Raw genomic sequence first — 20,314 nt, 5'->3', positions numbered from 1 at the left:
TATTTGGAAAAAAGTATCATATAATCCGGCCTAGGTACTGAGAGTTTAAGTTTGAGGAAGAATAAATTTCTTCTGACAAATTAGTACCATCGGAAGCATTATGATGAAAGTGGCATTTAAACTGATTTTAAAAACTGTATAGGATTTGGAAATAGAATAGATAAGAAGAATTCTCAGAACGGGATGTCATTTACTAAGTTGTTTTCAGTTTTAGAAATTGGAACTTAGATGTATCATTAGTCTCTTTTTACAGTATTGTATTAATCACAAGAAGTTAATTTTAATATGATGCATGTGATTTATTCCCTGACATATATTTTTATTTCTTATTAGAAATTTAATTTTTTTGGAATTCAGTTTGAGTTCATTTCTCTAGTTGTCAGTTCATCATTATATTTACTAATTTGTAGGATTTGAGACATTGTTTCACCAGTTTTTTAATTGAATATAGTTGATTTATAATTCTCTGGTATACAGCATAGTGATTCAGTTAAATATATGTTCAGTTACATATATTGTTGTTTTTCAGTTGCTCAGTCATGTCCGATTCTTTGTGACCCAATAGACTGCAGCATGCCAGGAGGCTTCCTTGTTCTTCACCATCTCCTGGAGCTTGCTCAAACTTATGTCCATAGAGTCCAGCCATCCAACCATCTCGTCCCTTGTCATCCCCTTCTTCTCCTGCCTTCAGTCTTTTGCAGCATCAGGGACTTTTCTAATGAGTCAGCTGTTTGCATCAGGTGACCAAAGTATTGGATCTGCTGCTGCTGCTGCTGAGTCGCTTCTGTCGTGTCCGACTCTGTGCGACCCCATAGACGGCAGCTCACCAGGCTCCCCCGTCCCTGGGATTCTCCAGGCAAGAACACTGGAGTGGGTTGCCATTTCCTTCTCCAGTGCGTGAAAGTGAAAAGGGACAGCGAAGTCGCTTAGTCGTGTCCGTCTCTTAGCGACCCCATGGACTGCAGCCTACTAGGCTCCTCCATCCATGGGATTTTCCAGGCAAGAGTACTGGAGTGGGGTGCCATTGCCTTCTCCAAGTATTGGGTCTACTGCTTCAAAATCAGTCCTTCCAATGAATATTCATGATTAATTTCCTTTAGGATGAACTGGTTTGATCTCCTTGCAGTCCAAGGGACTCTCAAGAGTCTTCTCCAACACCACAGTTCAAATGCATCACTTCTTCAGCACTCAGCCTTCTTTATGGTCTCACAGCCATACATGACTACTTGAAAAACCATAGCTTTGACTATATGGACTTCTGTTGGCAAAGTAATATCACTGCTTTTTAATGTACTGTCTAGGTTTGTCATAACTTTTCTTCCAAGGAGCAAGCGTCTTTTAATTTGGATAAAATGATTCAATTACGTGTGTGTGTGTATATATATATATATATATACACACACACACGTATGTATATATGTGTATATATATATACACACGTATATATATGTATAAATCTATGAATATATTTATATATATGCATAAATCTATGAATATATTTATAAAATGTATTACTGTTTATAAAGTACATTTATAAATATATGAAAAAATTATTCATTTCTTCCCCATTATAGGTTATTATAAGATATAACCTATCTTATAGGGAACTAAACTGTAAGTTCCTATGCTATAGTAAATCCTTGTTTATCTAGTTTTTACTTCCCTGTGCTTTAGTTGGTCCTTGTTGTTTATCTAGTTTATGTATAGTAATATGTATCTGTTAATTCCAAATTTCTAATTTATCCCAACCCCCTCCTGTTTTGCCCCTTGTGTGCCTGTGCTAAGTCCCTTCAGTCGTCTCTGACTCTATGCATGTGGACCCAATGGACCATAGCCTACCAGGCTCCTCTGTCCATGGGATTCTCTAGGCAAGAGTATTGGAGTGGGTTGACATGCCCGCCTCCAGGTGATCTTCCTGACCCAGGGATTGAACCCGTCTCTCTTATATCTCTTGCGTTGACAGGCAGATTCTTAACTTCTAGCACCACCTGGGAAACCCTCTTTCCCCATGGATATCCATAAATTTGCTTTCTATGCCTGGGAATCTCTGTTTGTTTTATAAATAAATTTATTTTCATCACAGTTTAATTTCACATATAAGTGATATCATATGATATTTGTCTTTCTCTGACTTACTTCCCTTAGCATTATAATGCCTAGATCCATGCACGTTGAAGCCACTGGCATTATTTCCTTATGTTTGAATGGCTGAGCAATATTCCATTGTATGTGTGTACCACATCTTTATCCATTCATCTGTCATTGGACATTTAGGTTTCTTCTGTATCCTTACTACTGAAAAGAGTGCTGCTATGAACATTGAGGTGCATGTATTTTTTCAAATTAGAGTTTTCCTCATATATATTGCCAGAAGTGGGATTGCAGGATTGCATAGTAACTCTATTTTTAGTTTTTTAAGGAACCTCCAGATGATTTTTCATAGTGACTGCACCAATTTAATACCCACCAAGAGTAATTTTCCACATCCTTTCTAGCATTTATTATTTTTAGTTTTGTTTTTGTTTTTGTTTATGATGGCCATTCTGACTGGTGTAAGGTAGTAGTATCTCACTGTATTTTTCATTTGTGTTTCTGTAATGATTAGCAATGTTGAGCATCTTTTCATGTGCCTATTCACCATCTGTGCATCTTCTTTGGAGAAATCTTTGTTTCTGCTCTGTTTTTTTTATTGGGTTGTTTGCTTTTTATATTAGTTGTTTGTATATTTTTGAAATTCAGCCCTTGTCAGTTGCATTGTTTGCAAATATTTTCTCCCATTCCATATGTTGTGTTTTTGTTTATGGTTTCCTTTGCTCTGTGAAAGCTTTTTATATTTAACTAGGTCCCATTTGTTTATTTTTACTTTTGTTTCCATTGCTGTAGGAGATGGATTCCAAAAACATGATTGCTACAATTTATGTCAACGAGTGTTCTATCTGTGTTTTACTCTAGGTATTTTATCATATCCCATCATACATTTAGGTTGTTAATCCATTTTGAGATTACTTTTGTATATGGTATTGGAAAATGTTCTGATTTTATTCCTTTACATATAGCTGTCCAGTTTTCCCAGAATCACTTATTGGAGAGACAGTTTGTTCTCCATTATATATTCTGTCTTCCTTTGTCATAGATTAACTGACCATGAATGCGTGGGTTTATTCCTGGGCTTTCTATCCTTTTCCATTGATCTATGTGTCTGGCTTTGTGTCAGTACCATACTGTTTTGAGTATTGTAGTTTTGTAGTATAGTCTGAAGTAAAGGAAAGTTATCCCTCCAGTTTCATTCTTCTTTCTCAAGCTTGCTTTGGCTGTTTTGGGTCTTTTGTGTTTCCATGCAAATTAAAAATTTTTTTTCTCTTGGTTCCAGTTCTGAGAAAAATGCCATTGGTAATTTGATAGAGATTGTAATGAATCTGCATATTGCCTTGAATAATAAGTTCATTTTAGAATATTGATTCTTCCAATTCAAGAGCATGGTTCAACAAACACAGGTTTAGGAAATCTAAACTTATGGAAACTTCCTGTGTTCTTTGGGTTTACAGACTTGTGGTTAGTACTAGCGCAATAAAGACTCTGAGCAGTCCTATGGTAAAGAACTTTACTTGCTTAACTCATCTCCTCACAATTTTTCTTATGACAGAATACCCTTTCTCAATAACTGTTGTTATCTCAAAGGACTATTTTTTAACACTTTAAGGAATTATAATGAACTTTAAATGTACATCTTGAATGCACTGTCTTTCCAAATAGAACTATTTAGTAAGCATGTTCTGCATTTTTATTTACATCTCAAACTTTCTAAAATATTCCTTAACTTATTAAACAAAATAGTTAAATTATAGGTCATGCATGTTTTCTAGATATTTTTATTAACCTATTGTAAGAGAACTATTTTAATATATTACTATAATCAAATCAAATCAAAACACTAGAGATCTTTTGGAACTAAAAAGATGGCTAGATTTCAAATGATCTTCTCCTTCACCATTCATTTGACCTGGAAACTGGAGCCTAGAGAAGTTTAAGAGATTTGTAAATATTACAGAGTGATTCTGTAGTGGAATGAAGGCTTAAAAGGGAATGTCTTGAATAAGAGCCCAATGTTCTTTTGTTGCTCACTAATCTAATCCAATGCTTAATAATGAATTTATAAATAATGAAACTGATCCTGTTGTGATGACAGTTAAGAGTTTTCATGACTTAAAGTTTGAAACAAAAACTGGAAGAGTTTACATAAATGTCTGATTTCAAATATATCATCATTATTAAACATTGTTGAAATAATATTTGGTCTAATTGAGAACAAAAGCTTTAAAATGATTCAGAAATAAAATTGTAATATTCCGAAAACATATTTTTTTAAATCTCATATTTTGGAAATATTAACTTTATGAATCCTAAAATATAAGTGAAAGTCAGCTTCTTTTTCTTCCTATTTGGCTGTTTAGTTTTTCATTTAACAAAATGTTTTCTCACAACATGAATCCACTCTTGGGGATCAAAGTCATTGGGAGAACACAGCAGATTGTGCTTGTTAGTTGATTCTAACCAGTTCTGTGGTTTAAGCACAAGTTGTTTTTCCAAGGCGGAGACATTTCCGTCTGTTAGGAAATAGGGACCTTCAAAACTTTTTCCACGATGGCACAATATCATAGCCCTTTCCTTAATAACTTTGAAAACATCAAGAGATATTGTAAACCACAAAAAAAGAAAAAAAAATATTAAAGGGAAAACATATTCTATCCTCTTTTCATATGAAGTTACTTTCTTTTATTATAATTCCATTTTATTACTCAGAATGTTATAATAATACAGTGTTTAGGAGCTGTCAAGGTATAAAGGAACATGCTCCTACATTTTTTTTTACTTTAAAAAAGTATTTTTGTGTATATTAAAAAGCCTCTTTACTTCTAGGAAATACATTCAACCTTTTCAAAATTAAGGAAATAATCTACTGTGTATGCTATTTTAGCCAGATATTATTAAATGTGAAGCAGAAGTCCAGTGGACTTAGCTTCAACATGTCTATAACTTTATCATCATGTGGAAAATTAATGTTGCAAAGTCAAACATGACAATAAAATGTACAGAATAAGATGTATTTGTTAAAGAATAAGGCATATTCCCTGAAGTATAGACTCAGAATGTTGAACCATTAGTAACAGTATATGTTATGTTGAGAAAGCCTATGTGCAAATGTACAATGATTCAATCTTTCAGATATTCTACTCTCCCCTGGCCCTCTTCATACCACCTTCAGTATATGCTGTTCATCTTCAGTTCAATCTCCTCTACCAGTTTTGGATCCATACAGAGGTAATTTTTTTTTTTTTTAAGTTTTCTACCTAAATAGGCTAAAGCAATGTCCTGGAAATCCACTAGCAACTGATTTATTGTGTAAGAAAAATCTTTGTCTGCTTTCTTTAAGGAGAAACATCTGTTCATTTTTATTCCTTTTTACTGAATATATATTGCAAAGTTTATAAGAACCAATGAGACCAGTTGGTCTCAATTAAATAAAACAATTTTTTGAACTATTAAGTACCAAAACATTTTAATACTGTATTCAGTGCAATATCTTCCTGTGTTACACTTTATTAAACATTGTTCACCAAAGATGTTGAAATTCATTTCAATTTAGAGATATAAACTTATCTGTAAATATATATATATAAAGTATGTATTAGTGAATACTTTGTTTGTATGTTTAATATGTTAGTATGATAATTTATATTTGTAATATAACTTGTTATGTAATCAATAATATTTAATTATATAAGATATATGATAGTTATACATTTATATATATATGTATTTATCAATTGGGAGACACTACTTGAAAACTCCTTGTGAAGGTCAATGTTAAAGAAATTTATCAAAATATGTTTTGATTGGAAATCTTGCTCTAATTTTAGAGTTAGGTTTTACTTAAAGAGTATTCAGTATATTAAGTTTTTTTTCCTGCAGAAAAACTGGACAAGTATAATTTCTTAGGTCCTCTGTGGTATTTCAAATTGTCAGACTTGAATGTTTGCAGATAGATCATTAAAAAACTGATTGTTTTATGAACTATCATACTGATCTGGTTGTTAAATACCCAAAATCACAGACCCAGAAAAATTCTTACTTATACACATGAGAACCCTTTTAAGCATTTGGTATTTATCGGAAGCCTTTTGAAGTCCTAGAGGAAGCATGTTGACAGGTGTTGCAACTGGTTGAACAATACCACAAATCACAGCTGCAGTAGATGCCAAAGCTTGATACAACAAAGTGCATTATTTCATTAATCTGCAGTATTTCATGCTACTGATTTACTTGGAATAAAGAGACTGTTACCATAACTTTGGACATATGTGGCATTATTTGAAGATCTGTCATGAAATAGTATTGCATTTTATGGTAGTTGACATACATCAAACAGTCAATACTACAACCATCTGAAAGAGTGGTTGAGACCAATTCTGACTCCAGAGGTCAAAGACCAAATTTGTTTAAATCAGTGGAGGGAAACTTTCCGATGATTTACACAGAGGGGTTAAAGGAGAATTACATTTTTATAGCAGCTCTGCTCCAGGTCATGCCATGTGTTGGGTCTAGTATTAGTCTGGATACAGAACAATGGTGCCTAAGCAACTTCCGCCTTTTCCTATAGTCATCCGAAAAGTCCATGAGCCAGGGCTTGAGTTCCATCCTAGGAAGAAAGTGGAGAGTGGAGGAAAGTCAATAGTCAGACATTTAGGCTCAGAAGCTCCATGTGGCTTCACTTCTAACTTGAAAGCAGTGGCATTAGAGCCTGTCACTTGGGTTGTACTTTGTACTTTTGCAAGTACTATGTCGTGTACAATCACTACAGTTGAGCTGCACAGAAGGAAGAATGTACCTTCTGAAATTAAAGTTCCTAGAATTTTAAATTAGACATTAGCTGTGAGTACATTTCTAAGATTTTTTGCACCTGTGTACTTAATCACATTGATTATTATAGACATCATACTATAATTTTTACTAATAACAGGACCACTCAGGAAGTAGAGCCAAGAGATTCATAGCAGTGGCTGCTTCTGGAGAGTGATATAGAGAATTGATGCAGAAACTGTATCAAGTGATACAGAGAACTGGAAGGAGAAGACCCTACTTTTTAAAGATGAATACATATTAAATTAAGAAACAAAAGCTGAAAACAATGGGCTTTAGCCTAGAGAAATATACCCATTTCATGACTTTTAAACATATTAGCCCCTTTAGGCCACTTTGGCGCTGTTTAACTTCAGACATAATCCTTGGGGCTCCATTTGCAGAAGCAGTATATGAGCCATAGGTACGGCCATGTTGACCACAGAGCTCTGTCCATACCTGGATGGAGGTTGATATCTTACAGTTATTTTACTTCTGCTGACAACCATAAAATCACTTTTCTTAAACGGAGAGGAATCTGGCCTTAAGGAAGGACTGATTTTCTAAAAGTGAAGAGAAGTGTATTCCTTTTAATCAGATAGTATAAGAGGAAGGAAAAACAGCAAACTAACATGTTTTTGAAAAACTGTAAATGAGAGATAAAGTAGGTCATATAGAGTTTATAATGAGTTTAAAGAGTTTATAATGACATTTTTTGCTTAGTTTCGAGTTACTTCAGTGAAAGCAATAGCATCTATCTCCTTCCTTTTTTGGGGAAAAGTTACAAAACATGCTACTTCAAAGTATACACTGCTGCTTAATTTTTATGACTACATTTTTGTTTACTATTCACTCATCTAGTGTCTGCAATATATAGTTTTATACTTTTTCTTGTGAGTTTTCTACATGTAATAGGAAAAAACAATCGTTAATGCTTGTTTTAAACATAGTAATTCTGGAATATTGGAATTATTTTTTTAAGATATTAGACTCCCTATTGGCTCAAACAGTAAAGAATCTGCTTGTAATACAGGAGACCTGGGTTTGATCCCTAGGTTGGAAATATCCCCTGGAGAAGGAAATAGCAACCCACTCTGGTATTCTTGCTTGGAGAATTCCAAGGACAGAGGAGCCTGGTGGGCTACAGTCCATGGAGTCACAAAAAGTCAGACACTGAGCAACTAACTCTCATATGATAGGTGTTAACTGATTTAGATAATACAATAATAGTAGTAACTTTATCATGCATTTGATGTCACTTAAATTTGGGTTATCATATTGGTTATATATATATCAGGTAATGGTTGAGCAAAGAAATAGAGAAAATAATTATTTGATATTGAAGATTTGAACTGTATGATTTGATGATTTTAATAATGCTGAACTGGAGCTTCTATATGGAACATTATTTTCAGTTATAAATATGAGTGATCTCTTTATGTACTCATATGGATAGATCTCCAAATACACCAAGTTACACAACAGAGTCTAGTATATACTAATATTTGTATGCTAAAAAACAACTCTGTTTTACGTGTTCACATGTACCTAAAATGCCTCTAGAAATATACTTGGGTACTGATTGTTTTCCCAGGAGAGGGATATTTGGGGTGGCTGGGAGATAGGATAAACATGAAATGTTAACCTTAGTTCTACCCACTCTAATGTGGATTAAGAGTTATCATTTTTTGATAATACTCCTCTAGTAACTAATGATCTTTAGCAGTATTATATGTATTTATTGCGCATTGTTACATTAAAGCAGTGTGCACTAAATACATGTATGACTGTTTCGACTCTTTTTGTTTGCCTAATTGATTTGTTGAAATTTGTTATAGATTCTAGATAGAAATCATTGTTAAGTATATGTATTTTATATTTGTATTTTAAATATATTCCTTTTTATTCCCTCAGCATACCTTTCAATTTTCTTCTTGATGACTTTTCATGAAAATAAACATTAAATTTTGAAGATTAATTTGTCATTAAAACTTTAGTTATTTAGTTTAGTCATATTTTCTATAAGAAATATTTGCTTTCATAAACTCTGAGAGAAATTATACTAGGATTACTTTCAGAAATTTTTGAGTTTGAATTTTACCTTTGGGTATGTAACACTGGAATAAATTTTTGTGAATAGTATTTGGTAAGGGTCAAAATTTGTTATTTCTGTGCACACATCCACTTACTCCAGCGTTATTTATTGTGGATACTTTATTTTATCCATTGGATTATCTGAGTCCTTTTTTGAAAAGAAATTGACCATATATGCGGTTAGATCCAATTTTAATCTTCTTTTCCATTGGTTTATTTGTCTCCTCTTATACGAATCCCTTACTTTATTGTTTACTATATCTCTATAGGAAGAATTGTTTGTACGAGTTTAAACTAATTTGTTTTAAGATTCTCTGGTATGTTTTTGGGGCTTCCCAGGTGGCCCAGTGATAAAGCATCTCCTGCCAATGCAGGAGACATGGGTTCAATCCCTGGGTTGGGAAGATACCTTGGAGCAGGAAATGGCAACCTACTCCAGTATTCTTGCCTGGGAAATCTCATGGACAATGGATCCTGGCAGGCTACAGTCCATGGGGCTGCCAGAGTTAGACATGACTTAACAAATAAACAACAACAAGGAATATTTTCTGTGTATGACTTATGGCCTTTTATTTCTTTCTTTCCTGTGTTTATGTTATTTATTTTCCTTGCCTTATTGGTTAGAGTTCACAGACAGTATATTTTAAATCAAATTTGGGTGGAAAAATCTGCATGTTATTTCCGTAAATATTATATCTATACCATTCTCACTATCTTCTCTTGGGACTCCAAATACATGCTTATTAGACTATTGATATTGACTCATAAATTAGTTCCAGTTCAGTCGCTCAATCACATCTGACTGTTTGTGACCCCATGAGTTGCAGCACGCCAGGCCTCCCTGTCCATCACCACCTCCTGGAGTTTACTCAAACTCATATCCATCGAGTCAGTGATGCCACCCAGCCATCTCATCCTCTGTCATCCCCTTCTCCTCATGCCATTAATCCCTCCCAGCATCAGGGTCTTTTCCAATGAGTCAACTCTTCACATGAGGTGGCCAAAGTACTGGAGTTTCAGCTTTAGCATCAGTCCTTCCAAAGAACACCCAGGACTGATCCTCTTTAAAATGGACTGGTTGGATCTCCTTGCAGTCCAAGGGACTCTCAAGAGTCTTCTCCAACACCACAGTTCAAAAGCATCAATTCTTTGGCACTCAGCTTTCTTCACAGTCCAACTCTCACATCCATACATGACCACTGGAAAAACCATAGCTTTGACTAGATGGACCTTTGTTGGCAAAGTAATGTCTCTGCTTTTGAATATGCTGTCTAGGTTGGTCATGACTTTTCTTCCAAGGAGTAAGTGTCTTTTAATTTCATGGGTGCAATCACCATCTGCCATGATTTTGGAGCCCCCCAAAATAAAGTCTGACACTGTTTCCACTGTTTCCCCATCTATTTGCTATGAAGTGATGGGACCAGATGCCATGATCTTTGTTTTCTGAATGTGGAGCTTTAAGCCAGCTTTTTCACTCCTCTTTCACTTTCATCAAGAGGTTCTTTAGTTCTTCTTCACTTTCTGCCATAAGGGTGGTGTCATCTGCATATCTGAGGTTATTGATATTTCTCTTGGCAATCTTGATTCCAGCTTTTGCTTCTTCCAGCCCAGCATATCTCATGATGTACTCTGCATAGAAGTTAAATAAGCAGGGTGACAGTATACAGCCTTGACGTACTCCTTTTCCTATCTGGAACCAGCCTGTGTTCCATGTCCAGTTCTAACTATTGCTTCCTGACCTGCATATAGGTTTCTCAAGAGGCAGATCAGGTGGTCTGGTATTCCCACCTCTTTCAGATTTTTCCACAGTTTGTTGTAATCCACACAGTCAAATTAGTAGTACTCCATAATTTTTAACATTTCACTTTTCAAAATCTAGATTTTATAATTTTTATTAATTTGTCTTCAAGTTCAGTTATCCTTTTATTTGCTCTCAGCAATCCATTTTTTTTAAGCCCACTCAGTGGACTTCTCACATCAGATATTATGTTTTAAACTTTAGAATTATTTCTTTGCTGAAATAGTCACCTATTATGACTATTTTTGTCTGTCTTAATTATACTAATTGCATTTAAATTCTGTTTCTGCAAATGAAGTTATTTTATTCTTTTATGGATAAGTAGCATCCATTATATATATGTATCACATCTTCTTTATCCATTCAAGTGTCCATGGACATTTGGGTTGTTTCCATGTTTTGTTTATTGTGAATCATCACTGCAACTTTGAACTGTTTACCTTTCTGTGCTTCAGTTTCTTCATCTGTAAAAGAAAAATAATAAAAATACATAGCATTGCTGTGAGGATTATGAAAGATAGTTTATGTTGCTGCTGCTGCTGCTGCTGCTAAGTCGCTTTAGTCCTGTCCAACTCTGTGTGACCCCAGAGATGACAGCCCACCAGGCTCCCCCGTCCCTGGGATTCTCCAGGCAAGAACGCTGGAATGGGTTGCCATTTCCTTCTCCAGTGCATGAAAGTTGAAAAGTGAAAGTGAAGTCGCTCAGTTGTGTCCAACTCTTAGCGACCCCATAGACTGCAGCCTACGAGGCTCCTTCGCCCATGGGATTTTCCAGGCAAGAGTACTGGAGTGGGGTGCCATTGCCTTCTCCAATAGTTTATGTTACAATCTGTTTATTATAACAGGTGCCATAAAAAGTACTAAAATTTTATTCAGTGCATTTATTGTTTTTATTTCTATTTTTACACTCTAGATATCTATTTTATTGTATGACACTTGCTGTTCATACCTAGCCATCAATATAGTCATTTGTCTATATTTTAGGACATAATTTTGATATAATATATACTTCATTTAATATGAATTACTAATAAGAATGAATGCAGTTGGATTTTAGACTTGAATAATTAATTAATGCACAAATTTACTTTAGAAAAAAATTCATTCTTAACTATAAGAGTTTGAGATCATTATTATGAGTTTGTTCAGGTTTACTAAATAAACTTTTTGTGCGACTTAGAAACTAATCAATATACAAAATTATTAAATTTGCCTGTTTATTGTATCTTTTTAAATATCTTAATTTTTGTATACCACAGACATTCATGAGTGATTACTACATTCCTAGCTGTTCATATAATAACAAAACACCAACATAGGGTTAAAGACTGGAATAATGAAGTGCAATATTCTGGAAGAAGGAAAATTATCTGAGCTTGAAAGTTCTGAAAAAAAAAAAAAAAGTAAGACAAGTTTAGAAGGATAAACAGTTACAGTCATCCCAGAGCAGTAATTTTCCATTACTGATAGCTGTTATTGCTGAGATACCACAAGGAAAATATGACTAGATGATGTTTCTGTTTGTTTACTTATTTCATTTTAAGTATCATATACATATATAGCACTACCTTTTTTAGCATTTTATTAAATTATTAGATAATTTAGTATTCATTTTAAAATTAATTTTATTTTATTAAATTATAAAATATGTAAAATATTAAACTTTCAGCATCTTAACAAATATTATCTCATTAAATCTTCATAATGACTCTATGAATAATACTATTTCCTTCAATTAAATATACTAGGTAACTTACTCTGGGTCACATAATTAGTAAATGTCAAAGCTCAGCTTTTACCAAGTAGTCAGGATGCAGATTCCTTGTTCTCATTCAACACATTATACAGCTTCTCTGTAGATGGTTCATTTCTCATCTTAATATTGTAATAAAATAGCCACTGTGCATTAAGCATCCAGTATATTCCAAGCAAAATTTTTTCATTTAATTCCCATAAAATAATTTGAGTCACCATAGGCATATTAAACTTTTACAGTTTGTAAAGAATGGATAGTCATTCAAGTAACTCAGTTAAGGGGGCTTTATTTTAAGGGGACATGGAGAAGTACATGCAGCAGGAAGCCATACCAGAAATTTAGTAGATAATTTTAGAAAACTGGAAGTTTTATATTCATCAGCTCTGAGCAAATAGCATCGCTTTAAAGCTAGTAATGGTGAGACTCTATGGTTTATATAAAGTTATGTGGCTGGTTCAGAACTAATGTTATGCCAGTACTCACATATCACACTTCTTCTTCAAACAAAATTTGCATTCAGTTATGTCTCAGCATACCATGGCTGATAACAACAGAGTTCATAAAGAATCAGTATGATACACTGAAAAGATCAAGGCTCATTGATTACTTAGGGGCTTCCCTGGTGAGTCAGTGGTAAAGAATCTGCCTGCAATGCAGGAGACACAGGTTCAGTCCCTGGGTTAGGAAGATCCCCTAGAGTAGGGAACAGCAACCCACTCCAGTATTGCCTGGAGAATCCCCTTGGACATGGGAGCCTGGCGGGCTGTAGTCTGTGGAGTTAGAGTCAGACATAACTTAGCAACTGAACAACAACAGCCATTGGTTAAGACAGAACTCAGTTGTAATCTTGCCTGTAACAAACTGCTATGTGGCCTTTACACATATCTACTTGTCCGTCCTGAAATTTAATCCATTCTCAGAGGCTATGTCTGCTGGAAGTTCTCTGGGGATCTGTTGCTTGCTGTGCCTGCATGCCAAGTCAGCTGTGTCTGACTCTTTGCAACCCCATGGACCATAGCCTGCCAGGCTTCTCTGTCGATGGGCTTCTCCAGGCAAGAATATTGGAGTGGGTTGCCATGCCCTCCTCCAAAGAATCTTCCTGACCCAGGGATCGAACCCTGTCTCCTGCATTCACAAGCGGGTTCTTGACCAGTAGCGCCACCTGGGAAGCCCCACTGCTTGCTGAGTAAAGTCTAAATTTCTTGCATTTCCTGTTTTTCACGCGCTGCTACGAATATGTAGCTCACACCATGTGTCAGTCACTCTACGAAACAATGTATTTATTAAGGCAACCCTATTGTCTCTATTCAGAATGAGGAAATTCAGCTATATGGAGATGAAGAAACTAGTGTTGGTGCAGCTGTTAGTAGTTGATGTTTGATTCAAATCCTAGTTAACAATTATCTGTTTTTTCCTCCTTTGAAATCTTGTATCATTGAGTTCACATCTCTCAGTGATGTCCCAGTTTGCCTGGTCCATCCCCAATATATATCTTTGTTTCTGGCATAGTTGTAACTAGCACACCCTTTCACTCTCTTGAAAGGTTCATGATATGCTTGTTGAGTTTTCCTCCTAAACAGCTCTTTTCTCTCTCTTTTCCTTTTCATTTCTAACTGCCTCCACTTAGTTTATACCCTTATCATCTGTTACATAGATGGTTACAACAAAATTCTGTTTATTTTTCCTTTATTCATACAGATTCCTTTCTCTCCTGTATACTTGCATACAACTGTGATGATCTTTTTAGAACCCAAATAATATCAGGACACAGCCAACATTAACAACAGACATTTTCATAATAAATGGCTCTCGACTGCCTCCAAGATAGAATCAAACACCTTAGATATATCTACAGGTTTCAGCAACCATGTAATATGACCCTACTTACCTCTCCAATCCCATCCTATTAGTCAGCCGGATCAGCACGGCTTTTTGCTCCCTAACCACATTGAACACATTTTTTTTCTCTGTACTTGCACAGGCTCTTTCTTTGCCTTTTTCCAAACATTCTCCATGATGCAGCTCAATTACAAGTTACTCTGAAATGTCTCTTTTTCACCTCTTAATGTTAAGTGCACTTTTCTTAACAGTACCCCTGTGTATTTTTTTTAAAGTTGTTTCCATATTGACAGTTAATGATTAAGAGCATGGGCTCTGTTGGGTGGCATAAATGAGATGACTCACCAGTTCCTGCACATAGGAAGCATTCAATTAATAATGGTGGTTTAATTCTTATACCACTGTATTGTTATTGCTTAGCTCTCTTTCTCTAATCATTGTCTGAGTTCTTTGATGGCACCAAATGTCCCTAACCTTTTGTGTGAACATCTGTTTACATGTATATATTCATATATTATATAAATATATACTTATAAAACTGAATAAAAATAAGTAACAGTACTTAAATAAACAGTTGTAACATTGATAATAATTATTAGTGTTAGATATTAGTAAATATATGGTGTGTACATATTTATATTTATGGTAGAATATACTTATTCTATATCTCCCCTAATAAAATGTGAATTTTTGAGGGTGGTGATTCCTTATCTTTTGGAATTTTAAGGAATTTTGGAGAAGTAAGTTGTATTTCAAAATGTATGCTTTTGAGAAATGCTTACTTTAACAAAAATCATGCTATTTTTCTACCTAATGTTTGTTCCAATAGTACCTAATTTAATAAACCTTTTGTTCTTGAAATAAGTTGAGACATTTCTCAGCACTTGTGCTCTCCTTACTCCCTTACTCTGTTTAACTTCTTGCTAAACTTCTGGTTCCAAATCTTTTTTCTTCTCTCAGTGTTCTTTCTTCTTAGAATTTAATTTACTTCACCATTTTTAGGTTCTCTGTAAGTAATTGCATATATAGTCTATAGCTCTAGCACAAATTTTCTTGTGGGTTTCAGATCAATGTTTCTAATGTTTGATATAACTTATTGATAGGAATATTTAATACCATTCTGAGTCAACAAGTCTGAAACATGTTTCATTACAGCGCCTCCCACCTCGGATCATCTGTGCTTCTTTGCTTCCATTGCTCCTTGAAGACAATGTCAAGATGAAATCTTGGTGTCACCTTTGACTCCTTGATCTCTCCTGTAGCCAATCTTTAAGTTCTATGCATGTTCTCTTTAGAAAGAATCTTTTGTTCTGTTCTAGTTACCTTTTAAGATAACTCACCCCCATCCTGCTTATTCATGTATGTACTAATAGTGTCTTTCCACATGTATTGAATATATAAATCTCTTTGAAGTTCATATATTTAAAAACATTTCTTAATTACCTATTCTAGGGCCAAAGAGTGATTCCAATTTTCCAACCTGGTTTGGTACCCCTTATTATTAACATTTTGAGAATCACAGCCTCTTTCTAGAAACTATTGGGTTCTGGTGAATCTTTCCCAAAGGAAAAACTTGGTGAAATTTTAAGACTTTTATTGAATTTACTGAAGATTATCAACAGACTATTTAAAAATTCATAGATCATCATTTTTAAAATGTCTGTTTAGGGCTGGAATTGGAGGCCTTCAGACACAAGAAATGAGATAGGACTCTATAACCAGAACTGAAGAGGAAGACATTTCAGGCGAAAGGGAGTAATAAAACTTAATGGCTAAGAATATAGGTTTTATAGTCAAAGAGAAGTCTATCCTCTATTAGAGGTTTAAACAACTTCTTTACCAGTGTGATCCCAGAATCTAAAAGTACCTACTTAATAGTAGTTCTATACCCTTTGTTGAAGGGGTGGGTATAGATATTTAATAAAGTTATTTAAAATCTCTGACCTTGTTTCCAAATCTGTTAAGTGAAAATAGGCCTATCTATCCTATAGGAATGTTATTAGGATTAATGAAATAGCATGTGTTAAGTACATAGTCTGGAAAATAATGTTTTCAATGAATGGCAATTATGAAAGAGCAAAAAAAATACTAAACTACCTATTGGAATTGGTGAGACAGAGACAGAGCAAATAGAATCTAGTATAACTGTTGTGCATCACCCACATGCATCAGAATTATTTGTGCTTATTTAAGATATGGAATCATGGTCCCCTTCTAAGAACTCCAGAGTCTAAGTCTTTGGAACAGTTAGTGTAGGAAAACTTCATTTTGAACAAGACCTTTAGAGATTAGATTGAACACTGATGTGATGAAGTTTGAGCACAAGGACTGTAGGAACTGGCAGTAAACTTCTTGAAGACGAGGACAGTATTTTATTCCTCTTTGTTTTCCCATTGTCTCATGAAAGCATCTAACCCTTAGGGCCAGGTACAAGGTTGGTAATCACTGATATTTGTTGATTAATGAATGTCAAAGTGACATTGAAATTGGGACTATGATCATGGCAGTGACAATGTACTGAGTCTTAGAATGAGTGAAACATTTACCTAACCTCTCAGTTTATCAGTTATTTTCTTTAACATAGGGTTGCTACTACTAATACTAATTACATGGTTTCTTTTCTTGCTGAGTGCCCAAATTGTAAATATAAAATGATGTTACACGAGAATGAAGTTTTATATAGTTGTACTTACAAATATTTTTCATTTTCCCCATGTCAGTTTAATTGGTGTTGTTAAAAAAAGGTCACTTGGAACCCACGTCCCTTTGAAGGAACACTTTCAGCAGCTGCTTACGTTCATTTTTTTAAGGAAAAGTTAAAAGTCATAATCAAAATGTAAACTGAGATGAATTAAAATAGAATGCTAACTTATCCATCTCTTGTCCTTTTGTTTGAGAAATAATACAATTGTAAGTGATAAGCATCAGCCTTCAAGCTAATTTATTATAAATGTGGTGCTTTAAAACCATTGTTTATTGTATAAACATAGCTTAGTCTCATTCTTCTTAAAACTAAGCTTTTAACTCTTTAACCCTACAGTATGGATTCATCAAAAAATTTACTCCCTATGAAGCTCTTTATGATCCCAACAGTCCTGATTCCTACAGATTGTTTTATTTCCAAACTATAAATATTTTTTTTTCACTCCTTAGTGTGGAAATTCGGCTACCTCCATATTACATGCTTACTAAAGTAGAAAACTGCCTAATCAGATAGGAAAACATTTGGCTGTGAATAAATCAGCATTTGTCGAGGATTTCAAAGTGTGAAGTTAGGCAGACAAGCATAGATCCTAAGAGCTCTGCTTTCTCTTGCTTCCCTGTAGAGAAATCAGAGGCTAATATGACCTCCACTGCCATCTGTCTAAATACTTGAATGTGTTGTCTTGAATTAACACAACAGATCTAGTGGAGGGTGTAATTAAGATTTTATTTTTACATTTCACCACCAGGTGCTCTACAATATAAATTTATCCATTAATATTCAAATTGATTAACTTTTCCTAAGGAAAACAATGGGTGTTTAAAGATCCACTAATTCAGAACAAAAATTAAAATTATTTTAATATGTTGACTTGCAGTGTTTTTATATTTTATCCTTTGTTCTATGAGAAGTTGCTACAGATTTTCTTGAGAGTGAAAAACATATTACTATATATATATATTTATGCAGTAATAAAATCTAACATTGTCACTTATACTTTCTCTACATCAATAGTTAATTTACCTGCTACTAAATTGTGTTAATTTCTATTGTTTTTCTGTAACCTTTTAAAAGATCTTAACATGGTACTTTCCATAAAATACACTCTCAGTAAATGTCTATTTAATAAATGAAACCCACATAGGTTATTTTAATTTCCATATAATCAGATGAAGTTCATGAACAAGGGAGAATTCTCTACAGTGTTTTCCAGCAATAAGCAATGGGACTATTTGCAAAGCTGAACCAAGGGAAACTAAATAAAAGCATAAATCCTTACTAAAGGTGATTTTCAGCTTGAGACCTGGAAAAGGAACTCGATCTGTTTCTTATTAAATAATTTTTGTTCCAATTATACATTCAAATTGAGTATAAGTTCAAATGTAATATCTGTATCAGGCATTGCAATTGAAGACAAAAAGACCGATTTTTCTTATCCTTTCCCCCAAAACTCTAAATTTTATGAGAAAGATAACTTTTTGGAAAAATTTTATTTCTGAAATAACTGTACATTTCCATTGAAGAAACGGACTGTAAATAAGCTTCCTATGGGAAGTACTTGTAATATGCTTCCTGTGGGAAGTACTTTATTTCTTTTTACTTCTAGAACCTAGCATACTTCATAGAAATGCAATAAAAGTTTACAGAATGAATGGAAGACAAGAGACTTCTTGCTCTGATTATTTGTAAGTAGCTTTTGATAGTAGACTTCGATAATGACCTATAAATGGAGGGTTTAATCTGCTGAAACAGATTATTTCCAACACTAATATAAAACCCTTATCAGTAGTTTGGTAACTAAAATTGTTGATTGGCATTTGACTTTGGATTTAATGTTTAGTGCATATAATAAATATCCTTAATAGGAATAAATCTATGTATATGCATTAATAATTTTGCCCTTCACATGTATAATCTGTAAGTGGGACTAATATACTAGAATATATTATTGAAATGTCATAGAAATATTTATAACCAATTGCTTTTCAGGAAGATATGGGTAAGCCTATAGTGAATTGTAAAGATCTTTCCAAAAAAGAGATTCATCACATTCTTTTATACAAAAACACCCATGGATAGATAGCTGAAGGGAAAAAGGATAAAGTGAAAAATAGAGAGGGGAAGAAAGGATGAAAGAAAATTGGATAGAAAAAAGGCAAATAATCATAGTATTACTATTAGTCTCTTTAATTTAATTTGGATTTGCACTGAATCTTGCCACTAATTAACCTGAAAAGTTTTGCCATTTTTAGAGTGCACCTCACACGTGTATTTCTCAGTTAAATATAATGTGACAATAATTTTTATATCAGATGATAAATATATTAGAAGCTGGCTTAGTTTTTCCCTTAAATACTGATGCAGTAAAACCCGGAGGCCCTCAGTGGTATGGGTCCCTCTGGAACATCAATCATGTATGATGCTGTAAGAAGTCTTGACGAGTTAGACTCAATGTTGTCACTGTAACCTACGCTCATCTGAATGCAGGTATTTTTCTATTGTGGAGATTTTATTTCACTTCACCCTCAACCCAGTCGCTCCTCAGCATTTATCATATTGTTAACACATTCATTTTTATAATGAGAATTCTGTAAAACACATGCTTTTTAGGACACATTTTCTCTATTATAAATTTTTCCTCTCAGACAGGAAGCATGGATGTTTGTGCATCTCTTATTTGGAAAGAACTTAACAAATAACTATAAACTCATGCCTTCTTCCTAAAAAGTAAGTTCTTAGAAGTATATCTATTACCTTTTAGTAATATGTTTCAGCATTTTAGTGCCAGTTTGCAGACAGAAAAACTGCAGGATAGAAATGTAATATGATATTCTCATATTCTAAAATTGGAAAAAAATAGAATTAAGAGTTTTAAAAATTAGATTTAGAAAGTTATCTTCCCTAACCTCAAAAGTCAGAGTGAGCTGAGAGGAGGCAATTTTCTAAGTAATATGGACAAATGAAATACTTTTCTCTTGAATTAATTACTTTTGTTGAAAGGAAATCTTGTCATCCAACTTGAGCAACCATTAATTATTTCTGTATGCTTAATTATAAAAATCTAACCAATATTTCAGAATCAGAAGAGTCAGTGAAATTAATTAAATGTATAAAATGGACTGTTATTTTTATAAGAAATAATTTTAGACAAGACACTAATTTCGAACATTTATTTTAATGCTTTTAGAGTTCAAGTCTAAGTGATTTTTCTATTTCATCTAGAGAT

At 33.9% G+C, this 20,314-nt stretch overlaps 1 protein-coding gene across 7 annotated transcripts in view; it reads left to right on the top strand.

Moving 5' to 3' along the window:
- AGMO (alkylglycerol monooxygenase) overlaps positions 1–20,314 on the top strand; it is a 504,195-nt gene that overhangs the window by 165,491 nt on the left and 318,390 nt on the right. For all 7 annotated transcript variants that reach the window (XR_009600465.1, XM_060414948.1, XM_060414949.1 and 4 more), the window contains exon 5: positions 5,224–5,319. Coding sequence is in view for 6 of the 7 variants with exons in the window: in XM_060414948.1 (XP_060270931.1) it covers positions 5,224–5,319 (96 nt within the window). In the remaining variant the exon portion in view is untranslated. The remainder of the gene's footprint in view (positions 1–5,223; positions 5,320–20,314) is intronic.

The sequence above is a fragment of the Ovis aries genome, chromosome 4, assembly GCF_016772045.2.
Source record: "Ovis aries strain OAR_USU_Benz2616 breed Rambouillet chromosome 4, ARS-UI_Ramb_v3.0, whole genome shotgun sequence".
Classification (NCBI taxonomy): Eukaryota; Metazoa; Chordata; class Mammalia; order Artiodactyla; family Bovidae; genus Ovis; species Ovis aries.
This window is presented reverse-complemented; position numbering and strand designations above follow the sequence as displayed.